Genomic DNA, 22,032 nt, shown 5'->3' with positions numbered 1-22,032 from the left:
TTTCCTTCATAGCAACATTGCTCCTCTCTCTTGTTCCACTGTTTTTTATTGCAGTCATCCGTTTTGAATTAATAACACACAAATTATAATAGCATTTTATGGTTTTCTATTACGAAAAAAGATACCTTAAGAAAACTAGAAATGAAACATTGGAACCCCAAAAGGAACATGCTACAAATACGTTCGTTATTGTGGCATAAAATGTTGGTTGTATGATGTGTTATTTAGCCTCCAGCCATTTTACTGTGGTGTGACAGCTCTCAGGCAGACCAAAAAATGATTCTATGCTGATGTCTTTTTGTATACGTTAAAGCATAGCCGCGAGTGCTATATGAAAAAATAAAGCACGAGGTGCACGACCGAGGTGCTAATATTCGCCTCGTGCTTTATTAGCATCGAGGCCAAGCGCCGAGTGCTTTATTTTTCATATAGCACAAGCAAGGCTATGCTTTAAATGATTTATGGAACTTTCTAGTTGTGTAGCTTCACTATACACTAGGACTCGTAATTAACAAGTGTTGCACGAACTATTAGCAGCCTGAACGCACACAAACTAGTTTAACAAAGTAACTCATGCGTATTTCTCACCATAGTTTGGCATGGTAGACGTTCATTGCGTATTTTGGCAGGTTTGGTTCGCAACCCACAATCAATTCCATTGTGAGTCACATAGTGAAATATTTCCGTGATATCTCCAGGACTTGTCCGTTTACATTAACAAACGTAACAGCAACGTTACCTTCTCCCACCCATCATCGAAGCATTTAGGTATGTCTATAAAAGCAATCTAGTGGTAGAACTCGTATTAGCTGGGGTGATTGATCACTCAGCGCGACAAGGCTATCAGCCTTCACTGGCGTGGGTGATTAGTCATACTGGCGTGGGTCCCGCAGGTTATTAGCCTGCACTAGAGCACTTGGGCAACTGTGCTTTATTGCCCATAAAGAGTGCTTTATTGCACCGCACTCTTTGTGGTCGAGAAGCACTGTTGGCCGACTGAGAGTGTACTTTATGAAATTTAAGGTACACTTTTTCCTTTGATCTCGCCCATGCAAAGTTCTATAAAGTAATTTAATAATTATTCCTTTAAATCCAGTAAGCCTATATATTAGCATACCTCTGTACAAACTAAAATAACTTTGCAAGTGTTAATTTTCATGTTCAAATTAATTCTGAATTTGAAGGGTTAATTAATGCAAGATTTGACATTAAATAGACTGAGAATCAATCTTTCCATAGTATGCTTTTTTTTGTAGTACTACAATGATCTTAACTAATGACTGCAATTTTGGCCACAATCAGTAATGTTTTATTGCTGTGTAGGTGGTTACGTGGTATGGATGAGACACAGAAGACTGATGTTCACTATCGGTCAATGGATGGAGAAGGAAACTTCAACTGGAGATTTGTGTTCCCATTTGAGTACATACCATCAGAACAAGTCATGGTTGTGTCTAAGAAGGTATAGTGGGTATAATGTTTGTTGAGGTGTTATCTAATATACCACAGGAACATTTCTGGAGCCTGGATAAGACAGTGAAGCATTTGCAGCCTCGAATCAACCTGCAAGTTTGGGACAATGACCTCTTCAATCCAGATGACTTCCTTGGTAAGTACACAGTTTAATATTGTAGTTGTCCCACTAACAATTATTTTCAGGCACCATGGACATTAACTTATTGGCAATGCCCGAAGGCAAGAAGACAGCTAGGAGCTGTGACATTGACATGTTCCCAGACCCGGGTAACCCTGACCAGAAGAAGAACAAAAAATTTAACGTTGTGTCATTGTTCAAGAAGAAGAGAATGAAGGGTTTCTGGCCATTCTACAATGAGGCTGAGGGGGAGAGAGTCTTAGCTGTAAGTAGATCTGTATGATGGTACAATTGAGACATGTATGTATTTGTGTACTTGATCTATATATCTGTTACCATTTTCATGGAATACACAACTGGCATTTTCAATACCACCCTGCTCTTTGTGTGTGTAGGGCAAATTGGAAATGGAAATTGAAGTGCTAACTGAAGAAGAGGCATTACTTCGTCCTGCAGCTAAGGCCAGAGAAGATCCAAACATGAACCCTCATCTTGATGAACCAAAGTGAGTTGTACAGGTGTCTTGTTTGTAGTGACATAACTTGTGTGTTTAGTCGGCCTGCTACTTCATTCTTGTGGATCACGTCACCCTTCAAGACCCTCCGATTCATCATTTGGCGGCACTACAAATGGTACATCATTTTTGGAATAATTTTGATCTTGTTCATAATTCTGCTTGCTATCTGGATTTATTCTGCTCCGGTAAGTCCCTCAGCTAAATGAGTATCCATGCATCCACAACATTTCTTGTTTACAGAGCTACTTCATGGAATGGATGACAAACACAATTCTGCCATAGTGAAATTGATTTGACATATATTTTTTGGAACAAAATACAAATTTATTAGGTTTTTGATAGAAAAACAAAAATCTGTTTTTGTTGTGCATTATGACATCGTAGCTTAAAGCAGTAGCTGCAATTGTAATAAATCTTAAATCTTATGTAATTTGTACGAGTACTTCCATGGTTCTCGATGTCCACTGGGTTGTGTAATAGCAAGGGTGGATAAAGGAGTTATTTCTTGCCTTTGTGATGGTGTTGTGTGCATGGGTCTCTTTTTCTCCATATCGTAATTGTGTGAATATCGATGGAAGCACTTGTCTGGACAAGATTCCGACTTATAAGATACCCTAGAGTTGTCACCAAAGCTGTTTTGGTACAGTGATCTTGTCTTTAGTACTACGGTGTTCCATGAAATTATGTCGGAGGTGTGGTGTTGATTGTTCTTTGATGTATGTCTTCTACCTAATTTCTATGATAACAAATATCACTTATAATCAGAGTTAATAATAGTGGAGAGGTTATAATGGTGTGGACATAATATTTCTTACTTGTCCTAAATGTTCTCCAAACTGTTCAGTTGTGTGGCGGTTATCATGATTGGAATATGGGAACTTTGATTCCTGTATGGTTAAGTGAATGTTAAATCATTACACTTAAGAAATCCACTACACGTTAAAATAACCCTGTTTGACTGGTGTGCATTAATTAAATAATACCATTAGATATGCATTCGTGTGGAGTTGTAGGTACATTTCTATGAATGCAATATTTCCAACATTACAATTACCTGATGTACTAAGGCTGTTGGTATCGGTGGCAATCTTTCTCTGCTTGTGATCGCTGCGGATAGCTCGCCTTGGTCAGCCGCCATCTTGTTGCATGTTGCTATGACAACAAACAATGGATTTTGAAGAAGACGACGACGACGAGCAAGAACAAGAGACTACAACTCGCCAAGACGGCGCTAGAGGGTATTTAGAAGAACATAGGATACCAGAATTACTGGAAAATCTTGTGGCTGCGTTAGTTTACCATCGCCCAGACGACCACAAGACGTTTATGCTAGAACACATTGAAAACCTTAAAAAGGCGAAGCAGGACTTCCACGATCCTCCTTGTATGTTTGATATTTCCAATATACAGTCAGTATACGGGATGTTGGACGTTACTAAGCGGGGCCATATTACCGTGGACCAGTACAAAGAGGCGATGAAGTGTCTTGGAGTTGAAAAATACAACCACAGTCCTGCTGGAGCAGAGTTGAACAAGATCACACAAGAAACATTTGTAAGAGAATTAAAGTCTTCACTGAAGGGTGCTGTATCTACTTACCAGTCATAGAAAATATGTAAATAATTTAATTATACATGAACCGATAGTGGATACAAAATATACAAAGTTATTTGTTAAAATCATACATTTCTGTGAAGTGTCGTTCAATGCTACTGACAAAGTTAATGTCCATTGCCAGTTGCTGGCAAGAAGATGACAATGGTAGCAATAATTGCTTGGATCTTATTAGCTCTAACAATTCTCTCTTAACAGCATTAGCAGATTTTGCAACAGTTGGTAGCTCAGGAGTCCCTATAAATACTAAATACATAACGAATGCACAACAAGTTGTTATTTTACCTTTAAAGGTTGATATTTTATTGGTGACACATTTTCTCAATACCTGATCTGCTTGGTGGATGATACTCTCTTGAGTGTGTTGGCGATCCAGTAGAACCCGTTCACTGTCATCTACTACTGGTTGAGCTGGTTTATTACAGGCTGTCTGGACCAACGACCACACAACAGGCCTATTATTAAAATTTCCAATAGAACACAATATTAGTGTAGTTACCATGCATCATCTGTCATTTGACTGTCTATTGTGATACTGTTGTGTTCCCAGTTGAACTTGTCTGGTTGAGCAGGTTCTAACTCGTCGGCCATGTACTTGATGGTTTGTGATGGTATTGGAATTTGCCTTTTATCATTCCTTGACATTGCTAACTGAAATGGACACTGGACTAACACTTCTCCAAATCCTAAACAGTCTATAAACAAATCACTGAACTATAAGATTATAATTATTACGGTTACATTTCCTGGCTATCTGGTAGTACTCATGTCGTATACTATGGTAGATCATGTTGTCATCTAGTAGTATCACAACTGGGTGTCTGGACCCTTGTATCCTGGAACAACATTAAAAAATTATAATACAGTAAATATGTACAATGGAACTTCAGTTATGTGAACACCAGTTATCCACTCCAGTTAAATGAATACCAAAATGATTGTTCTATTAGAGTAGCATTTGTGTTTGATTGGACTTCATTAACATTTAAAATGTATAAGCTACCCAAAAATGTCCACCCAATGCAATAGATGTTCACCATAGAGTAATCACTTATTGTGTACAATATGTCTGGCCTCAGTAGTCAACATTTACTAATAAAATGTGCCCGGCAAACTTAGGTTGCTAGAGCAATCATATGATTTATGTGGTATCCTAGTATAGAGCTAAAATTGTATTTTAGGGTAGAGGTATGAAGCATATAATTTGTTGACAAATTAAATCAAGAAGTAACAAGCACCAATTGCACTAGCTGTAGGTCAAAAGTCAGCTGTAAGGTAGTGATACGGTCAAGACAGGAACCCACAATACATAACTATAGTTAATGTAGTTCATGGAATTACATGTAACTGACATTTGATGATGGTTTTTTTTTTCACAGAGGTAGCATCAATAAAATTACTGTAGAATACTAGAAGCATATTGGAAAAGAAAACAGCATTGAAACCTTAAAAAAACACTCAGGTCAAGGTGAAATTTTGCCTGGTCACTCACAGATTGACAAGTGCCTACATGACTTCCTCATAATAACTGATCAAGACACATCACACATTATCAGTACAGGGGATGTCATTTAACTACACCAAATTTCCATCTTACCTACCATGATGATCAAAGCTAACATGAGGATTACTGGATGATATCACACTCAAAAATTTCCCCCAAGAATCACATCCATCGCTAACTGAAGAATTCCCAGCTGTACCTAATCTGTTCACTAATATTAAATGATTTAAATTATTGTTCAGGTCTTGTCGAGCATGTTTCAGCTTGAACAGCGGTTGTTCACTACACGAATCAGTTTTCTGGTGCTCGTCAGTACAGCCACGAAAATCAGGCGGGTAAAAGTCATCGAAATGTACACACACAAAAGTTCCACTCCTTTGTGTCTGACTGCCTTCACATAGTCCAGTCACTAATTTAGTTTTACCTGCAGCTGGAATCCCGTAAATGAGCAAGATAACTCCGTTTGCGTTCTCCATGTAGCATTTTCTAATTAACACGCACCACTAAGCATTATTTAGAATACTTAAGATATGATTGTGGTGTTGGGTTGTTATCAATGACTTCAGAGACAGAGTTTCAGACTTACGAGAGCGGTTGTGTGGTACGCAATTACCGTGAGCTGCAGGTATAAACTTTATCCATTAGAGACTGGATAAATTTTGTGTTGTGTATAGTTCAACAACTTTGCGATAGACAGCAGTAGTGAAAGGATAGCAGCTACAATGTAAGTAGCTGTCTTGTTCTTGCCCAGTAACTTGTATCATATTGTATACAGCCAAAAGTCCATAGCAATATTGGATTTAGAAAATCCCGAGGGACCACAACCACTGAGAAAGTTAGGACGACAAAACAAATATGACATCAGAGTGTTAGAGTGGAACCCCAGTGAAACAAATGGCAACCTACTAGCCTCAACTGTAAGAGTGTGAATAATGCTAAGCCACGTACAAATTCATACACGTACATTAGAAGAGCTGTATTCAATCACATATTATTTTACTAGGCATGCTTGCACTTGGTGAATTTTCAATTTCATGGCAATATAAAAATTTACTCAACAGAGCCAGAACAAGTTAGATATTTGGGACGCTGTTACTAGTCGCGATCCTTTGAATTCTGTAAAAGCTCACACCCGAGCGGTCAGGTTAGTATAACAGCTGTATATGATGTATTTCTAATCACAATCATTTTCAGTGATCTCAATTGGTCCTACTCAGACTCCAACTGTATAGCGTCATGTTCAGTTGACTCATATGTGTATACCTGGGATGTGAGGTGAGTGCGGGTAGTTTACTAAAGATATTAGATTAAAATTTTGCACAATATTGAACTTTCCTAATGCTCATTATCACCATCATTATTGTATGTGAATATCATAGAACCATTTATCAGTGTTAAATATGAATAACATAATGTATGTAATAAAGATGTGCTTTTATGCCTTCAGATTGTTACAGTATCTGGAAAGTATAACAAACAATTTTCGTGGTACTAAGCACTTTATATGTATTGTACACACTTATAGTGTTTCATGATTGACATTTACATGTGCATGCACTGTGCATGCACAAGTATAAATAATACTCTGTTTTTTCTCATTTTTATTAGGGATCTTCGGAAACCAAAACTATCATTCAAAGCAGTTGGTTAGTGAATATGTGTACTAGTATCAGCACTATATGGTAAATTCAGATATTTTGGTACACACAGTCTGTGCAATACATGTGGTTTTCATGCAACTATGGACAATGTAGTATGCTTGTAAATTATCACTCCAGATGTTTATCTAGTTATGTGTATGTGTCACTCGTAGCTGGTGCCTCTTGTGTAAGGTGGAACAGACTAGATAGTCACACACTGGCCTCAGCACATGACTCTGATGTTCGTATCTGGGACAGTAGGGTAAGTGATGTATCATGTAACTCTAGTAGTCTGTCTATTACATGGTTATGTAACTGTGTCATAGACTTATAGGTAGACTTGATTTTGTGTTTTTCAGAATCCTTCAACTGCTGTTGGATACATCAGTGCTCATGTGAACAAAATCTATGGTTTAGACTGGAGCTACCTTAGCAACAAGGGATTAACAACTTGGAGCCAAGATGCCTCTGTGAAGGTGTGTGTGTGTCTGTGTGCATGCATATGTATGTGTATCCTCCTTCCCCAGGAGGATTTTCCTATACTGACTCTTTGCACCTAAGTAACAGCAGGTGTCCCAGTTTTGCTGGGTAGGTGTGACCATGCTAGCACAGTAGCTAAAGGCTTTGTTTTGTGTATCTATGTGCATCCCATTCATTTCCCAGTGATAGCGAAATGCTGTCCTTGCTGTTTCTGTAAGCAAGAAACTTTACTTGCATGTGTTTGCTCTAGCTATTAGTGTAGAGTGAGAACCTGAAGCAAATGCTAAGTTCTCGTTGTTTCCACACTTTCACTGTACATTCCTCATGAACCTATGCTTACTATTGCTGAGCAGTGCACGGCTGTTCAACAACAGCAACAGCTGAGACAACAGAGTTAGCAACCATGTGATTTTAAATTGGCAAATAAAGCGAAAACTGAAAGCTTTACTTTTTGTATGTGTGTATAAATGTATACATGTGTGAGCATTGGTGTAGTGTGTGTGTGTGTGTGTGTGTGTGTGTGTGTATGCTACATATGCTTGTTTTCTTTTTCTTTTTTTTAAGTTCTGGAACATTTCTACACCTCGTGAACCAGTACATGTGTTAAAGGGCTATGCTCGACCTGTTTGGAAAGCATTAAACACAGTAAGTACTGAGAAATTTGTTACTGTAACTACGTACCACAAAAACTCTTAATTCTTGTACACACCCTTTGTGTGTTTACCATATTGTTCAAGTCCAAGTAGTAAAATAAGATCTCGATTATTTTATACCATATTGTCTACATGCGTGATGTATACTGTTTGTATACATGTGTATGGTTCTGGTTGATGTAGCCATTTGGTCATGGGCTGGCACTATCATTAGCTCAACACATTCATGGTAGTGGAGATGAGAGAGTGTTCCTACAGAACTTTAGTGACCTTATTACTCCACTACACATCTTTACTGGCCATACTGACTCCATCCTGGATATACAGTGGCGTGCTAATGATAAATATAGTATGTGATGTGTTTGTATGTACGTATATCTGTGTGTAAGTGTTGTGTGAGTTACGTGGTTGGAGAGAATCCCAGGCCTGATACCTGGCTATGCCTAGTTGCTGTTGTCCTTGTTGTATCCTTAATATTAGGGCTGCAAAAAATATTGGATTCGTTTTGGATATTCGTTTATTAAGATTGTATCTGGATACTAAATTTACCATTCGGATATTTGTTTACTAGTGAATTACAAGTGTTTACAGTTGAAATGGTTTTGGTTATCAGCTGTATTTTTACAAGATGGCCTGTTGTGCAATGTAAACTTGATTATAAAGACAACCACCATTAATTTTGCATATATTTCAGAGAGAAAGGTAGCAACATGTAGCTAAATTCTAGTACTTTTGCATTAATCAAAATGTTACCAAATAGTTTGGTATTTGTTCATTAAGACATCCCAGTATCCAGATACTGAATTGGACATTTGTTGTAGCCCTACTTAAATATTGAGCAAGAGATTTTTGCACTTACATGAAGAGTTCATAATATATAAAGATTATGAACTCTTACTTACATACATAGCTGGTACCTGAGATTTGGTGCATGCAGCCTTAATTCTGAAGGATTTAGTACACAAATATCCCAGTACAAAGAATCAGTGTCATAACTGATTCAGCTTTACTTTTTGCCTTCCATTTGTATGAGAAGTGGCAGATGTATGTGGGATTATGGTACCTTTGTGTAAAATATACTACTATAGTGTTTGTATTGTTTATAGACAACTACTCACTGATTAGCTGGTCTCGTGACTACACCTTAAGAATATGGGACATCACTCCTGCCATGAAGGAGGTCTGTAATACACATAGCACGGTACCTATACAAATAATACACATAGCACGGTACCTATACAAATGTAGTACTATTGTTTATTTTAAGGAGTTCATGTGTATTTGCTTAAATATAGCCTGTTTCTAAATATATGTATATATGATGTCATACAGAGTAGTTTATTTTATCAACACTTAGCTTGTTATACTTATATGCTTATGATGATGTCTCTTCCAGGGTTGTGTACAAAGTAATGATGAGGAGAAAACCAAGTCCCCACCTCCTTCAACTATTCCCATCACTAAACCTAAAGTGGATATTACTAGTGAATACTCCCCATCCACCCCATCTGATTCTGTCTTCTCCCAACAACCAGTTCAAACTCTGGAACAAGAGTTCTCCTTACTAAACCTTGATATTCCTAACTTAGATATGGAACAGGTAAGAGAGTAGGGCAACACACACATACACTGCAGATTTATGTTGCCACGTACACATTAATCTGTGTGTGGTTTTGTATGTGTACATATATTGTATTTCATGTTCACTCTTGTTTAGTTGGAAGCTAGCCAGCGTAGTTGTACGGTAAAGATCCACAATGACTCTCAACTGGTCAGACTGATCATCACATTTCCATCACATTATCCTAACGCTGCACCTGGCTTCATTGTGGACACTGCCACTAACATTGACACTTCTCAACAACAAGAGCTAATACAAGTGAGACTTCAGTGATGAAAAACTGTGTATACATACGTATGGAGGGACTATAAGATACTCACCGTTTTTTGTTTGTTGTGTGATAGTTTCTCTTTCCTGATTACAGAAACTTCAAGACAGTGCACAGTCATTTATGAAGCAAGGTAAACCATGCCTGCAGCACTGTATTAAACTACTGGCCAATACCCTCCAGCTTTTTTCGGTGAGTTGCACTGTATAGTAATGAATATCACTGAGCAGTTATTATGCAAAATGTGTGGCAGCTATCTAATCCATGCCTTGGCCACTGTGGAACTTTGTGTATAATCTTAGTGCATGCTAAGTTAGATTTCAGACAATAAACAGTATGAATAAGTAAGTTTATGAATAGTGTACATTAAACAGTATGAGTGGGGTACTAATAGGAGTTTATAATGTGGGAGGTCTTGGTACTATTGTTGCTTGATTTGGGCAAGCCACAACTGTTGTTACATTATGTAATTAAAACTTGATTATCAGGCTCGTCCTGCTCCACCTGTAACGAAACCAAACGTGTATGACTTGACCACCCTCCAAGATGACAACATCCCATTTGCAAGGACTAGTGGTGCAAGATTTTGTTCTTGTGGTCAGTGAAGAGTGCAGAAGTAGTTTCTGTTGATATTACAATACACTTCATCAGGTATATTGGTGGTGTTTAATAGGCCTCGTGGACTAGTGCTACCTACGATGGAAGGCAAAAAGACCCCTCGGTAGGTAGACTATACAAAAACCAGTTACATATACTGACATATATCAAGCACACTCATACCTGAAAACTAATATCTAAAGTATGTACTGTGCATTGTTACTGGTAGCTAATGAAATAAAATTTATTGTCACCTTCATAATGTACTTAAGCCTTAGTATTTGTGGAAATGTAATGGCTTAGCATATAAAGTTTCTCACTTATAAGTTTAAAATTGGCTGGATGGCATTTATTTGTTATTTACGTGACAGTATAAGCTTCAACGTTTACATTTGCATATATGTAACACACATAATGTGTTTTTATTAATTATTTTCTATTCTTATGTAGTTCTATGTCTATGTACAAGGTACACATTCGTAACCAAGGAACATATGTGTCCCAAACAACATCAATAAATAACAAATTACAAGTTCCCTCTGCCAACTGGAGATCTAAGAAACATCAATCAATGGTACCTTATGTTATTAAAGAAGTAAGCATTGATATACAGTACATTGTCAGTATTATATTTATTTATTTCTTATTAAGCCACACCGTAAGTTGTCAAAAAATCCTTATGTTGGATTGGTGATGGTGATGGACACATCTTCTCTTCTTCCTGTAAACCGAGACTTAGCAAATAACTATGTGTAAGTGTTTATAGTGGTTATGATTAAATACTTAAGAAGACAAATGTTGTGACTTGCAGCTAAAAATTGGATCACTCCTGTATCGCATATGACTCATCACTACTAATAACAAGTGTATGGAAAAAATTTATATTTGAGTAGCATGACTAAAGTAGGGATTAAATGTCCACTAGTATAACCACAGGTGTAGATGACCTCCCTTGTTTCTTTGCTTTTTATTTCTATGATCCCTACTCAAATATAAAATTCCTTACACATAATTTATGACTGGTAAACCAATGCATACCACGTCAAAGAAAAGAATGGTGCCAGTCAGATATACACTTCTGTAATGCACACACCCTGACTATAAAGTGTTGTTGCCATTTCACTTCATTTTCCCATCTGTTATACAAATTACAAATGAAGAACAGTATGAGAAGTGACAGAAATTGTCGATTGAATGTGCACCCCGACTATATAACAATTGCTGGAAGCGAATGACCATTCCGTGTCATTTTCGGGTATGTTCTACCCATTATACAGCATTAAAAAACAAAGAACAATATGAGAAGCTCCTCTGCAATCAATCCAGTCACTGCAGAATTCACATGACAGCCAGCTGCACTGAAGCCACTGCAAATCAACACCTACTTACCTGCAGCAGTGGAAAAAGAAATGGGCAGACTAAGGTACACAAGTCCATGATGCATGCGTGTTAATAATAATAATAATAATAATAATAATGCATTGTAGCTGCTGTGGTTGGCAAAAAGGCACATCTCAGGCTAAAGCAATACCCGAACAGTGAAGAAACCAAGCCCATAGCCTTATCCATAGTTGAGTTGTGCTTGGCTGGAGGCAGCAGTCAGTCAGTTAGCAGCAAATTCAGTTTTAAAATTTCATAGAAACTTGTTGGAAAGGTTTGGGGTCACTTTGAAGACACTTATGGGCTAGGTTATACCAATAATACTTAGCTGTTATGGAGACTGACATTTTTGGGCAAACCTCCATGGTCCCTACTACAGTATACAGTACTGTATGATGTGCAGTTTTGTACTGCTACAAAGGATCATAGCAATAATTCACTATAGAGGTACTTTATTCTATTGTGTTTGTATATATGATATAATTCAGGTTACAAGCTAAGAACATAGAGGAGATGTGCCAACAAAACGCTGCAGTAGCCCTGAGTGCTGGCAGAACAGATCTGGTGAAGACATGGTCAATAGCTGCAATGGTGGCCAACACTAGTGAACGTGTGGCAGCTAGTCCTGATGATGATGAGGCCCCATGGCCTATACATCCATTTGCTCGTCCCCTTATCCAGTCACTGTAAGTAATTCATAATGTACTGCTTGCTGTATATAGGTCATGACACTCTGTAGTGCCCCATCTACTTTCATAGCTAAAGGTTAGCTTTCAAGATGACTTACATCACCTCTTCAATACGATGGCCATGTACTCTATGTAGGTCATGAATCCGTACTTTGGTCTTCCAAGTTACATGTACACTATATAATGAAAACCTCTTTATTGGGGACCTCAAGGGTGGGATTGGCTCCAAAATGAAGCAGTCATAAAGTGCACATATAAACGACTGTATGTTTGTGGCTTACCACTGTGAAGGTGGTCATATTAAAGAGGTCACTGCTAAGTACAGTATCAGTAATAGCAAGAGTAATAGTTACCGTATAGTAAAAAACTATGGCGAATTTGGCGAATAGCGTTCAATTCGCCAAAGTTTTTTTCGCCAATTATTTTAGATGATCACACGAGCATATTGAGTAACTAGAACTTGAGATGAAGGTCAGCTCGTACCACCACGCAATAAAGATCGAGCTGACTTTGGAGATCTTGATCTTCCTAGGAATGTGTCCCACAGTTGTAAGCACTCCTTGGGATAGAATTTCCAACCGGCTTCCCGTTCGCACGTCAGTTTAGTTCATCGTCTCGTGATGGATTTGGCCAAATACTTTGATATACATGATAACCTCTGCTACTGGAGTTCACTGAAAATGCAAATACGATCACTCTCGGCATCGCAGGAGATAGAGAAGCATCTCGAGAAGCATGCCTTTGCTAGCACGTCGTTAGATCAGTAGCTACAAAAGTACAGGCTCTGCCTTCTGTGCAAACCCTCCAGTGCCCAACTGGTAGACTTGATAATAATAATAATAATAATAATAATAGTACTGCTACAACAACAACACTAGCTACCTATACACTTACTACACTACTTAACTTAACTGATGAGTTGACACCTTGTTGTTTTATCCTTACATACCATCAGTTAAACGTCAGCGGTAAAAACTTTGGCAAATATTATTTCAATTGCCAAAGTTTTTTCCGCCAATTTTCTCAACAGAGGGATTTTGTCACACTTTTTTACTGTCAAAGTTTTTTACTATACGGTAGTTACTCTTGGTAATGGTTAGAGACCTACCACAAGGATCGTCGTGATTTTAAAAACCAGAGGCAAAGCCGAGGTTTTTTAAAGCCACAAAGATCTGAGCGGGCGGTTTCTAACTATTACTTAAAAATTGGTGTGGGTTTATTTAGATGGATTGATTGTGGATTGAGTAAATCATCATGTCATCATTCTTGCACAAAATGTAAACCCATAATCACTTTCTACATTGTTATACATAAAACGAAGCTCACTGATCTGCTCTACCTCCTGAGCAGATCAGTGATCAATTGTGAGATCTGCGATACTACTCAGCACGTCAGTGATCATTAGTGAGGTGTGCTTGATGGTGACTCCCTCAACTAAGGAGATAGGAGGTCTCATTTTAGAGAACCTCTCCAGAGGCCTCTTAGGGATTTTCAAAGATCAAAGAATTTTATGTATACCATTTTCTAACCATGGTTTACACTGCATTGTGTTGTTGCAGGTTTTCCTACTATACCAAAATCTATGACATTCAAACACTAGCAATGTTGTCTTGTGTGTTTCAAGCATATGACAACACCATGGCAACTGCTATGGGTGTTGATGATGATGGACCCAATGGGTTTACTATAGTAGTACAACAGTCTAAGGTGTGTTATGTGTAATTGTAGTTCAGTAAACCTGACACTCCAATATGAGGACTATGTTACAGATATCATGTACGTATGTACAAATTTCAAGTGTGTAATTTTCATGGATTGACAAAAATTTCAGGATTTTTGTGGTTTTATTTTCGTGGATCACTTGTTAGGCTAACTGCTATTTAGCATAGGCAGTCTTGATAAAATCATTAATTTTTTAGGATGAAAATTCTACAGTAAGCAACCACAAAATCTGCAAAAAGTATGTCCCTTGAAAATTTGTACATATACAGTATTAATAGCTGATTAAGCAGCATACTGTACATATGTAGCAAGTTGCACATCCCATACTACTTAATATTAATTAAGCAATAAGACTATTATATGTTTACATGCATACTTAATCAGATGTAATTGGAGTAATTGAAATTCAGTATAGAGTTTCCATATGGTGGGTTTTTTTGAGGGGGAAAGTTTTCATGAATTGGCAGTTATCCGCAAAAATTTTACCCCTCAAAATTTGCAGCTTGATAAAAATGACATTGTTTGAGTATTGTAAATGTATAAAAGATCCTAAAATTTCCCCTCAAACTTTTGGATGGTGGCAATCCGTGAAAAAATTTCTCCTCAAAATAAAATCCTGCTATATAGTATGTGCATAGGGTCCACTGAACAGTCTATACCCAGGGAGAGGAGAGGCTATTATAGACTTGACTTAAATAGTGTTTTACAGTAGCAGTCTGGAGAGTTTCTAGGCATAACAGTAACTTAGTGAAAGTAACCATACTAAGCTGAAAACACTAGTTCTGATCCAGTGGTTTATTTAAGTGAGGTTATGTACGTGTGTGCAAAGAAGTCAAGTTGAGCATTGTTCAGTTTTTTATCAGCCACCTTCCTACTATTAGAGTAAGCATGATACTGTCAATTATTTTTGCAGATTGGTAGTCCAAAACACAACCATGATTTTGGAGATTTTGAGAATCCCGAAGAGGAGGAGATGGCGCAACATAAGATAAATTGTCGGTGTGTAGTAATGTCACATGTGTCGTGTTAGTCATGTTAGATGATTAGTTCACATTTAATATTGCAACGGTTGTTATTCTCCCCAAGTTGTAGCATTTTGTATGCAAGTTTGTAAATCTTGCTAAGTTTTCCTGAAAATGTAAGTCTTTCAATGACGAAGGTAACTGTTGCCATATGATGCATACATACGTATGTACATACATATGAATAATAGTGATACTTAATACACATTTCATGGGGCGTAAATTGGTGGCACCTTGCAAAAATAGAATTTCTGCTTTGGTTACTGATATTGTCATGTTGTATGGATAGACCTGATTACAATATGAGAAAGTGTTATCTACACACAGTGTCACATATAAATCGTGTGTGGTAAGTAATAGTCAATTCATTTTGATGTGTTTCCCTTCAGATTATTGGACCACCATTTGACTAATCAATGTAATGAAATGGTTCGCTGTTACTCTAATGTCTTGTATTGTTGGAGGATGTTTAGTTTACGAGCTGAGTTACTTTCATTCAATGCTACAAAGGATAAAGAACAAACAACAATTGGTAAGGCTGTACCTTAGTATAACATAGGAGCAGGAAGCATGGACTTGTCTCTCTAAATACCAATGACAACTGAGATATTGTTATTTATATAAACCAGCGCAAGGAAAAATTTGAAATTTTATATTTGAGTAGGGGTCATAGAAATAGAAAACTAATGAGGTCATCTACACCTGCAGCTATACTAGTGGATATTTAATTCCTATTTCAGTCCAAGTATAACCATGACTATAGTAGGGATTAAAAGTCCACTTGTATAGCTGCGGGCCTTCTTTTATTTCTATACTCAAATATTTAAGTTCTAAGTACTAGTTTACTTTTTTGTAAATAATTTATGACTGGTGAACCAATGTGTACTGCAACAAAGGAAAGAATGACGCTGACCAGACATATATAACAATCTATTGAGCAACTTAACACGCCCCCTGTATATCAATTACTGGAAAGCAATATGCATGACCATTCTGCTTTGTTTTCAAGTACACTACCTGATATACAGCATTATAAACAAAGAACAGTACAAGAAGCACCTCTGCAGGACATTATGGATGATTGTCATGACAACCAGCAACCGTTAGGCGTTATTGCTAATCAACACCTATGCAATAGTGGAGAAAGAAAGTGAAACACGAAGGAGTACAGTAAGTCCATGATGCCTGTACTGTAGTTACTGTGGTTGGCGAAAAGGCACATCACAATGTTGAACAGTTTAGAAATCAAGCCCATCTGTTATCTAAAGGTATCAGTTAGTCAGGCAGTCAGTTAGTAGAAAATTCAGTTAAAGAATTTTATAGAAACTCTCTGGGGTTCCTCTGAAGACATTTTTGGGCTTGATTATGCCTAACTGACTAGGTACAGTGGTATGTATGAAGGCTGTTTTTTTTAGGTGATATTTTGAAAGCCCAAACCTCCATGATCCCTGCTATACGTACACAGTACTATACCATACTGTGTGATTGAAAGTTTGTTAAAAGTCACACTTCAAATGGCTGTCTTTTTTGGTTGATATTTTGGTCACATAATAGCAGTCTATGTAACTAACCCATATAAAGATCAAGAGAATAGTAAAAAGGATTAAAAGTTAGTTAAATTCACTGTGAAGAGAGCTTATCGTAAGAAATTGAATGTTTAAACAGTGGTTCAGGCATACGAATAGTAAGGAATCAAACCAACATTTATAATTAACATTTGTCCCTGCCCCCAATCAGAGCTGATATTGTCTATATATCACTACAGGATTCCTCAATCATTGTAACAAGTGTATCCACCCTGTTAACACACCATCATGTGATTTCTGCAAGGCATTGTCTCTCTCTTGCAGCATTTGTCATGTTGCAGTAAAAGGTAAGGTAAAATACGTATTACTTGCTAACTTTCTTTACTATAAAAATTACTATACAGGAATATCAAGTTTTTGCCCACAGTGTTGCCATGGTGGTCACTTGTTCCACATGTTGGACTGGTTTGACAAGAATAGTGAGTGCCCTAGTGGCTGTGGCTGTAACTGTTCCCGTGTCAGTTATGTAACGCAAAATAGCAACTAACAATAATAGTATTATTTTGAATAATATTTTTAATTATGAACACCATTATACTTTAAATTCAGAACACAGCATGCTGTGACTGATGTAACAGTTAGTATAGCATGTACGTACTTGACTTGTTGAAACTCAAACACTGTAAAATTAAAGTTATAAGCTACCTCAAAATGTTGACAGTAAAATCTGCTGTGTGCTTATATAAGATAGATATTTGCAGAGGTGCTAATTTATAATTTGATCTTTTAGATATTTTTTTGCTGTGATGAAAATGGTATCAATTCAAATACAGAAACGCCCCCACAAATCTCCTGCAACCACCCTCGAACCAACATGAGCATTGAAGCCACCCAAAATTTCATTCTCTGGGATTCCATTAAGTGTCTGATGGAAGTCATTATAGAACAAATCCTCCTATCAGAATGCAGCCCAAGTAGGAGCATAACATGACAGCACATGGAGTACATCAGATTGCCTACTACCAACATGCTGTTTAGCAGACAACAACCTTGAACTCTGACAATGCCACTATTCTCCAGCCTGTCTCCATGTTTGTATTGCTGGAGCAAACAACAACTACTCCTTCACCACGCTAGTGAGGAATGCCAGGCGATGGTACAGACGTCCAGCTGCCAATATTACACTATCGCCAACATGATATACATTCTTGCTAAACCATCTAGTTTCTTGCAATGCTGCTACCTTCACATCATATCTCTTCAGTTCTCTAATAACAAAATCAGATTGTCTGTCTTCTGTTAACAATCCAGGTCTATATTGTGATCCAAATTCTACTGAGCCTTCTGTGTCCACTTGTGATCGTAATTTCATGATCCCATTCAACTTGATACTAACTTCCTCGTCTCAACGCAGTTTTGCATTTAAAATGTAACTGTCCTGGTAAATTTGCAAATCCTCCATAGGGGAACAGACTGGAAATGAGCTGATCATCAAACGATGTCCAACTCCCAACTCAACCATGCTGCTGTCAGCATTAGCCAGAATTCATTAGAGAACTGCGCACACACACATACCCACCCATCCATCCACCCAGTAGCAAGTAATTAGAATGTGTCTATTGCTCTATATGTGTATACTGATAGGTAAATATACACAAAATATTCACCAGGATTCACTTTAAATTCTCACTTGAAATGTGGGAATGTGATGGCATGTATATTTTATCAGGAAACAATCTAAACTATGACATGATGAGAAACAACTAAACTAAGTAATCTTTTAGTTATATCAGATAACTGCTTTGCAGCTTAAGAGAATCTACTGGCAATTTTGCAAGATCCATCAATTTCATCTACCACAATTAATTACATAACGCGTGGTATCTTTGCCCTTTTTTATATCAATGCAAGAATTTTGAAGAGCACACAGTCTGCCACTTTTTTAACAACTGTATACACACATATACAGTGGAACCTGTTTAACTTTTGGTGTGCAAATGTCTTTTTTGGGAAATTTATAGAGTGGTGGCCTTTCTATACAGGTGGTCACTAAGACAGGTTCCACTGTAGTTACAGGTACAAACCTGAACAAGGCATTTTACATGTTAGAAGTAATACAAACAATTTTTGGTGCTATCAAAACACTAATAAGTATGTGTATGACTAATATAAACATAAAGCCAATATAGAATATAAATCAGGTAAATTTAATCACAAAGGCACTTCTTACAACCACATAGTAAGACATTTTTTATTTATGTAAGGTGTGTTATCACAGCATGCCTTTATAACAGATCATTTTCGATCTCTTTATTAGTACTACACACAACACATGTGTGCGTGCAACTGCCAAAATATAATAAGGGATCAAACAACAGAAAACTTGTATGTATGTAGACATACATGTGATGTTATTGTACACATACATGTGATGCTATTCAGTAGTATCACATCAGTGTACAGATTCTCACACATGATTCTCTGCACATGAAAGTGTGAATTTGTACATTGTACTAAATGCCAATATGTATATTGTGCTTTGGTTGTGATTAAGTTGTACAAGCTACTATGTGAGCATTTGTAACAATGACCTTAAATCAGTCACAATGGAATTAGCAGCTTGCTACATCACAGGTGCTACACGTGTAAATCCCATCTGGTTTATTAACTTGCAATCATGCGGTATCTGTATTATGTGTAACTATTGCAAGGAAATGTACAGCAATGGCATTATTTCACTGCACTGATCATGAGATAACCAAGCCACCATCAGTTAGAAATTCAAACATGGCAATTAATAAACTAATTTCTTTGTAGAAAAATGAACTCTAGTTTCAGAATTTGTTTTTGTTTTCTTATAATTGGCTCATGAGTATGGAAAGGCCTGGGCCTCAGAATACAACAGCATGATTCTTATTATGCATGACTCAAGGCTAGTCTACAAGTTTTCAAATAAGCAACTGTACATTATCATCAGTTTAGACACTATATTTGCTAGCATTTCTTCATCTACCGCAATTCATTTAGTAACAGTTCCAGTATACTGCTACCACTCATGAAATGTTTTGTTGTAGTTATTCAATCAATTACTTACGTAACCTTGTATCCATCTATCACTACAAAAATGCTGCAGTTACACATTAATGTATTCTAATGTCATTTTTCCATTATTAAGTAATTTGACTCCTAATCAAATTGAAAATCTAATTTAAAGAAGCACAATACAGATACATGCAAACATTGGGATAACATACATTACATGTTAGGTTTCAGTTAAATAATACTTTCTACTTCCTTACACTACAGCATGCTTCCTTAAGAAGTGTAAGGAAGTAGAAAGTATTATTTTACTGTTTCTGAAACCAAATATGTAATGTATGTTATCCCAATATTTGTACGTAGCTGTATTGTGCTTCTTAAACCAGATTTTCAATTTGATTAGGATTCAAAATTACTTACATATCTTTCTTGGAAACAGTAAAAAAATGACATTAGAATACAAAATGTAACTGCATTTTTGTAGTGATAGTTAAATGGTTACATAATATTGAATAACTTTACACTACACACATACTTCATCAAGTTTTGTATAAGAGTTAGCATTCAGTATATTTAAGCCCAAAAAATACCTAGGAGATGCATCTGTGGATGATGCCATATATGACACAATATAAATCACACAAATATGATACCTCTCTATTAAGGACAAAGAGTGAAGGGTTACACACAGATAAGCAAATGCACATCAAAGAAATGCTTATTACTTTGCCATTACTGAATATTACAATGCACCGTGCAACCAACAAGTAGTACAATTACTACGCTGTACTATATATACACACTTAATTTCTTTCGCTTCAGTCATTTAGTTGATTATAATTATAATTAATGTCGGTAGGTTAGTAGTAGAACCACAATCAGCCATTTGATATTGTTTACTTGTCAACTGCCGTCCAATGATTGTTTTGGTAGGTGTGCAGGGCTCCTATACAATTATAATCTAATATATGCAACATGACTGTGATATGATCGGCCACAAATTGTTCCACCGGCCACATGCATGTTTCAGTGATACAGTCCATACACATGGGCAACGCTTTCCGATTAGTACTTACTGTTCTATACTATCTCTAGCACTGTGATGCAGATATTCTATACACATGGTACATGGCCTTCTCATTATACGCTCTCATGCTTGCTAGCTGTGATGCTACTATACACAAGCACGCATAAATTATCTCCCATTAATTTTGTTTGCCAAGTTAAACTTCATCTAATGATTATACATTTCCTGATTATTATGCTTCCATTTCTGAGATATGACACTTACATCTGATTCATTTACAATATATACAGTAATAGCCTATACACTTAAATACAGGATCATTACTCCACATAAGTTTAAAGCAGCTATAGCAACCCACAATTCCCATAACAAACAGATGGTTTCATTTACAAAGCAGTAGAACTGTCACTCTTGATGTGTCCTATAATGTTGCAAAACATTTTGACAATAGAAGTAAGGTCCAGAACACACAGTATGCTGTACTGCATGAGGTTTCTATTATAGGGTCAATTTTTTTCATTGTGCATACATTGTGTGTATGTGCACGCATTGATCTTTCCACTTACGTATCAGTGTATTGTTTACATTCATCTCTGGTGGAATTGCATAAAAATACAAAATATCATGTAAGACAATGGAGATATGTTACACTACATTACCAATGGAGTCTCAAAGCACTAACAAGTTAATCTCTCACTACATACACATCACAGAGACAGATTTGTGATTACATCTGCACTGTTCTGCAGAATTCAATTAATTTTACAAATTGGTTGTGTGTCAATGCATTTGATTACACTGATGATATTAATTTGATAACTATATATAGTTACACTTTACTAGCAGATCAGAAGATAATTATGAATTGTTGTATAATACACATACCTAGCACAAATTATAGCTTATCACTATTAAGAATTTGTAACTGAGAATGATTCTTACCTTCTCTACTATGGATTCCTGCCTTACCAAATAAACTAACAAAGACTATATACACTTATTTTCCTGCTAGCTAGACAACCTACGTATACCACAAAATTACTCTAGTTCAAGCACTTTACAACAGTCTACCTTCAGGTTTTCTAAATCAAAGACACAATATAGACATGAGTTTAGGCTGTGTTAGATCAAACCACCAC

The 22,032-nt window shown here is 36.8% G+C and overlaps 4 protein-coding genes across 5 annotated transcripts in view; 3 read left to right on the top strand and 1 right to left on the bottom strand.

The window, feature by feature from the left end:
- LOC136236950 (myoferlin-like) overlaps positions 1-2,553 on the top strand; it is a 34,027-nt gene extending 31,474 nt beyond the window's left edge. Inside the window, exons 45-50 of the mRNA XM_066027182.1 lie at positions 1,324-1,462; positions 1,510-1,609; positions 1,660-1,859; positions 1,990-2,099; positions 2,149-2,296; positions 2,352-2,553. Of these exons, the coding sequence (XP_065883254.1) occupies positions 1,324-1,462; positions 1,510-1,609; positions 1,660-1,859; positions 1,990-2,099; positions 2,149-2,296; positions 2,352-2,393 (739 nt within the window). The 3' untranslated portion in view covers positions 2,394-2,553. The remainder of the gene's footprint in view (positions 1-1,323; positions 1,463-1,509; positions 1,610-1,659; positions 1,860-1,989; positions 2,100-2,148; positions 2,297-2,351) is intronic.
- Positions 2,394-5,741, bottom strand: LOC136236952 (L-seryl-tRNA(Sec) kinase-like). 2 transcript variants are annotated; one of them, XM_066027185.1, is made up of 7 exons: positions 5,323-5,741; positions 4,461-4,561; positions 4,225-4,411; positions 4,011-4,180; positions 3,166-3,962; positions 2,927-2,998; positions 2,394-2,847 (listed from the first exon to the last, which is right to left on the bottom strand). In XM_066027185.1, exons 1-5 carry the CDS (start codon positions 5,703-5,705, stop codon positions 3,778-3,780), a joined length of 1,026 nt encoding a protein of 341 aa, XP_065883257.1. In that variant the 5' UTR covers positions 5,706-5,741; the 3' UTR covers positions 2,394-2,847; positions 2,927-2,998; positions 3,166-3,777. The 2 variants fall into 2 exon arrangements, with proteins under 2 accessions (XP_065883257.1, XP_065883256.1); XM_066027184.1 differs by having other exon boundaries at positions 4,225-4,420; positions 4,467-4,561.
- LOC136236840 (EF-hand calcium-binding domain-containing protein 10-like) lies at positions 3,279-3,719 on the top strand. The gene has a single exon (XM_066027071.1). It carries the CDS (start codon positions 3,279-3,281, stop codon positions 3,717-3,719), a length of 441 nt encoding a protein of 146 aa, XP_065883143.1.
- Positions 5,732-17,438, top strand: LOC136236951 (GATOR2 complex protein WDR59-like). The gene is made up of 24 exons (XM_066027183.1): positions 5,732-5,854; positions 5,904-5,953; positions 6,005-6,146; positions 6,291-6,373; positions 6,424-6,504; positions 6,838-6,875; positions 7,043-7,131; positions 7,229-7,345; positions 7,914-7,994; positions 8,186-8,351; positions 9,109-9,182; positions 9,399-9,602; positions 9,720-9,881; positions 9,988-10,083; positions 10,380-10,488; positions 10,543-10,612; positions 10,939-11,083; positions 11,140-11,240; positions 12,357-12,554; positions 14,117-14,264; positions 15,193-15,278; positions 15,691-15,833; positions 17,067-17,174; positions 17,232-17,438. The coding sequence occupies exons 1-24, from the start codon at positions 5,786-5,788 to the stop codon at positions 17,372-17,374; spliced, it is 2,703 nt and encodes a 900-aa protein (XP_065883255.1). The 5' UTR covers positions 5,732-5,785; the 3' UTR covers positions 17,375-17,438.
- Positions 17,439-22,032: the final 4,594 nt, after the last annotated feature.

The sequence above is a fragment of the Dysidea avara genome, chromosome 10 (genome assembly GCF_963678975.1).
Source record: "Dysidea avara chromosome 10, odDysAvar1.4, whole genome shotgun sequence".
Taxonomy (NCBI): domain Eukaryota; kingdom Metazoa; phylum Porifera; class Demospongiae; order Dictyoceratida; family Dysideidae; genus Dysidea; species Dysidea avara.
The sequence above is the reverse complement of the archived record's forward strand: the minus strand, read 5'-3'. Positions and strand labels throughout refer to the sequence as shown.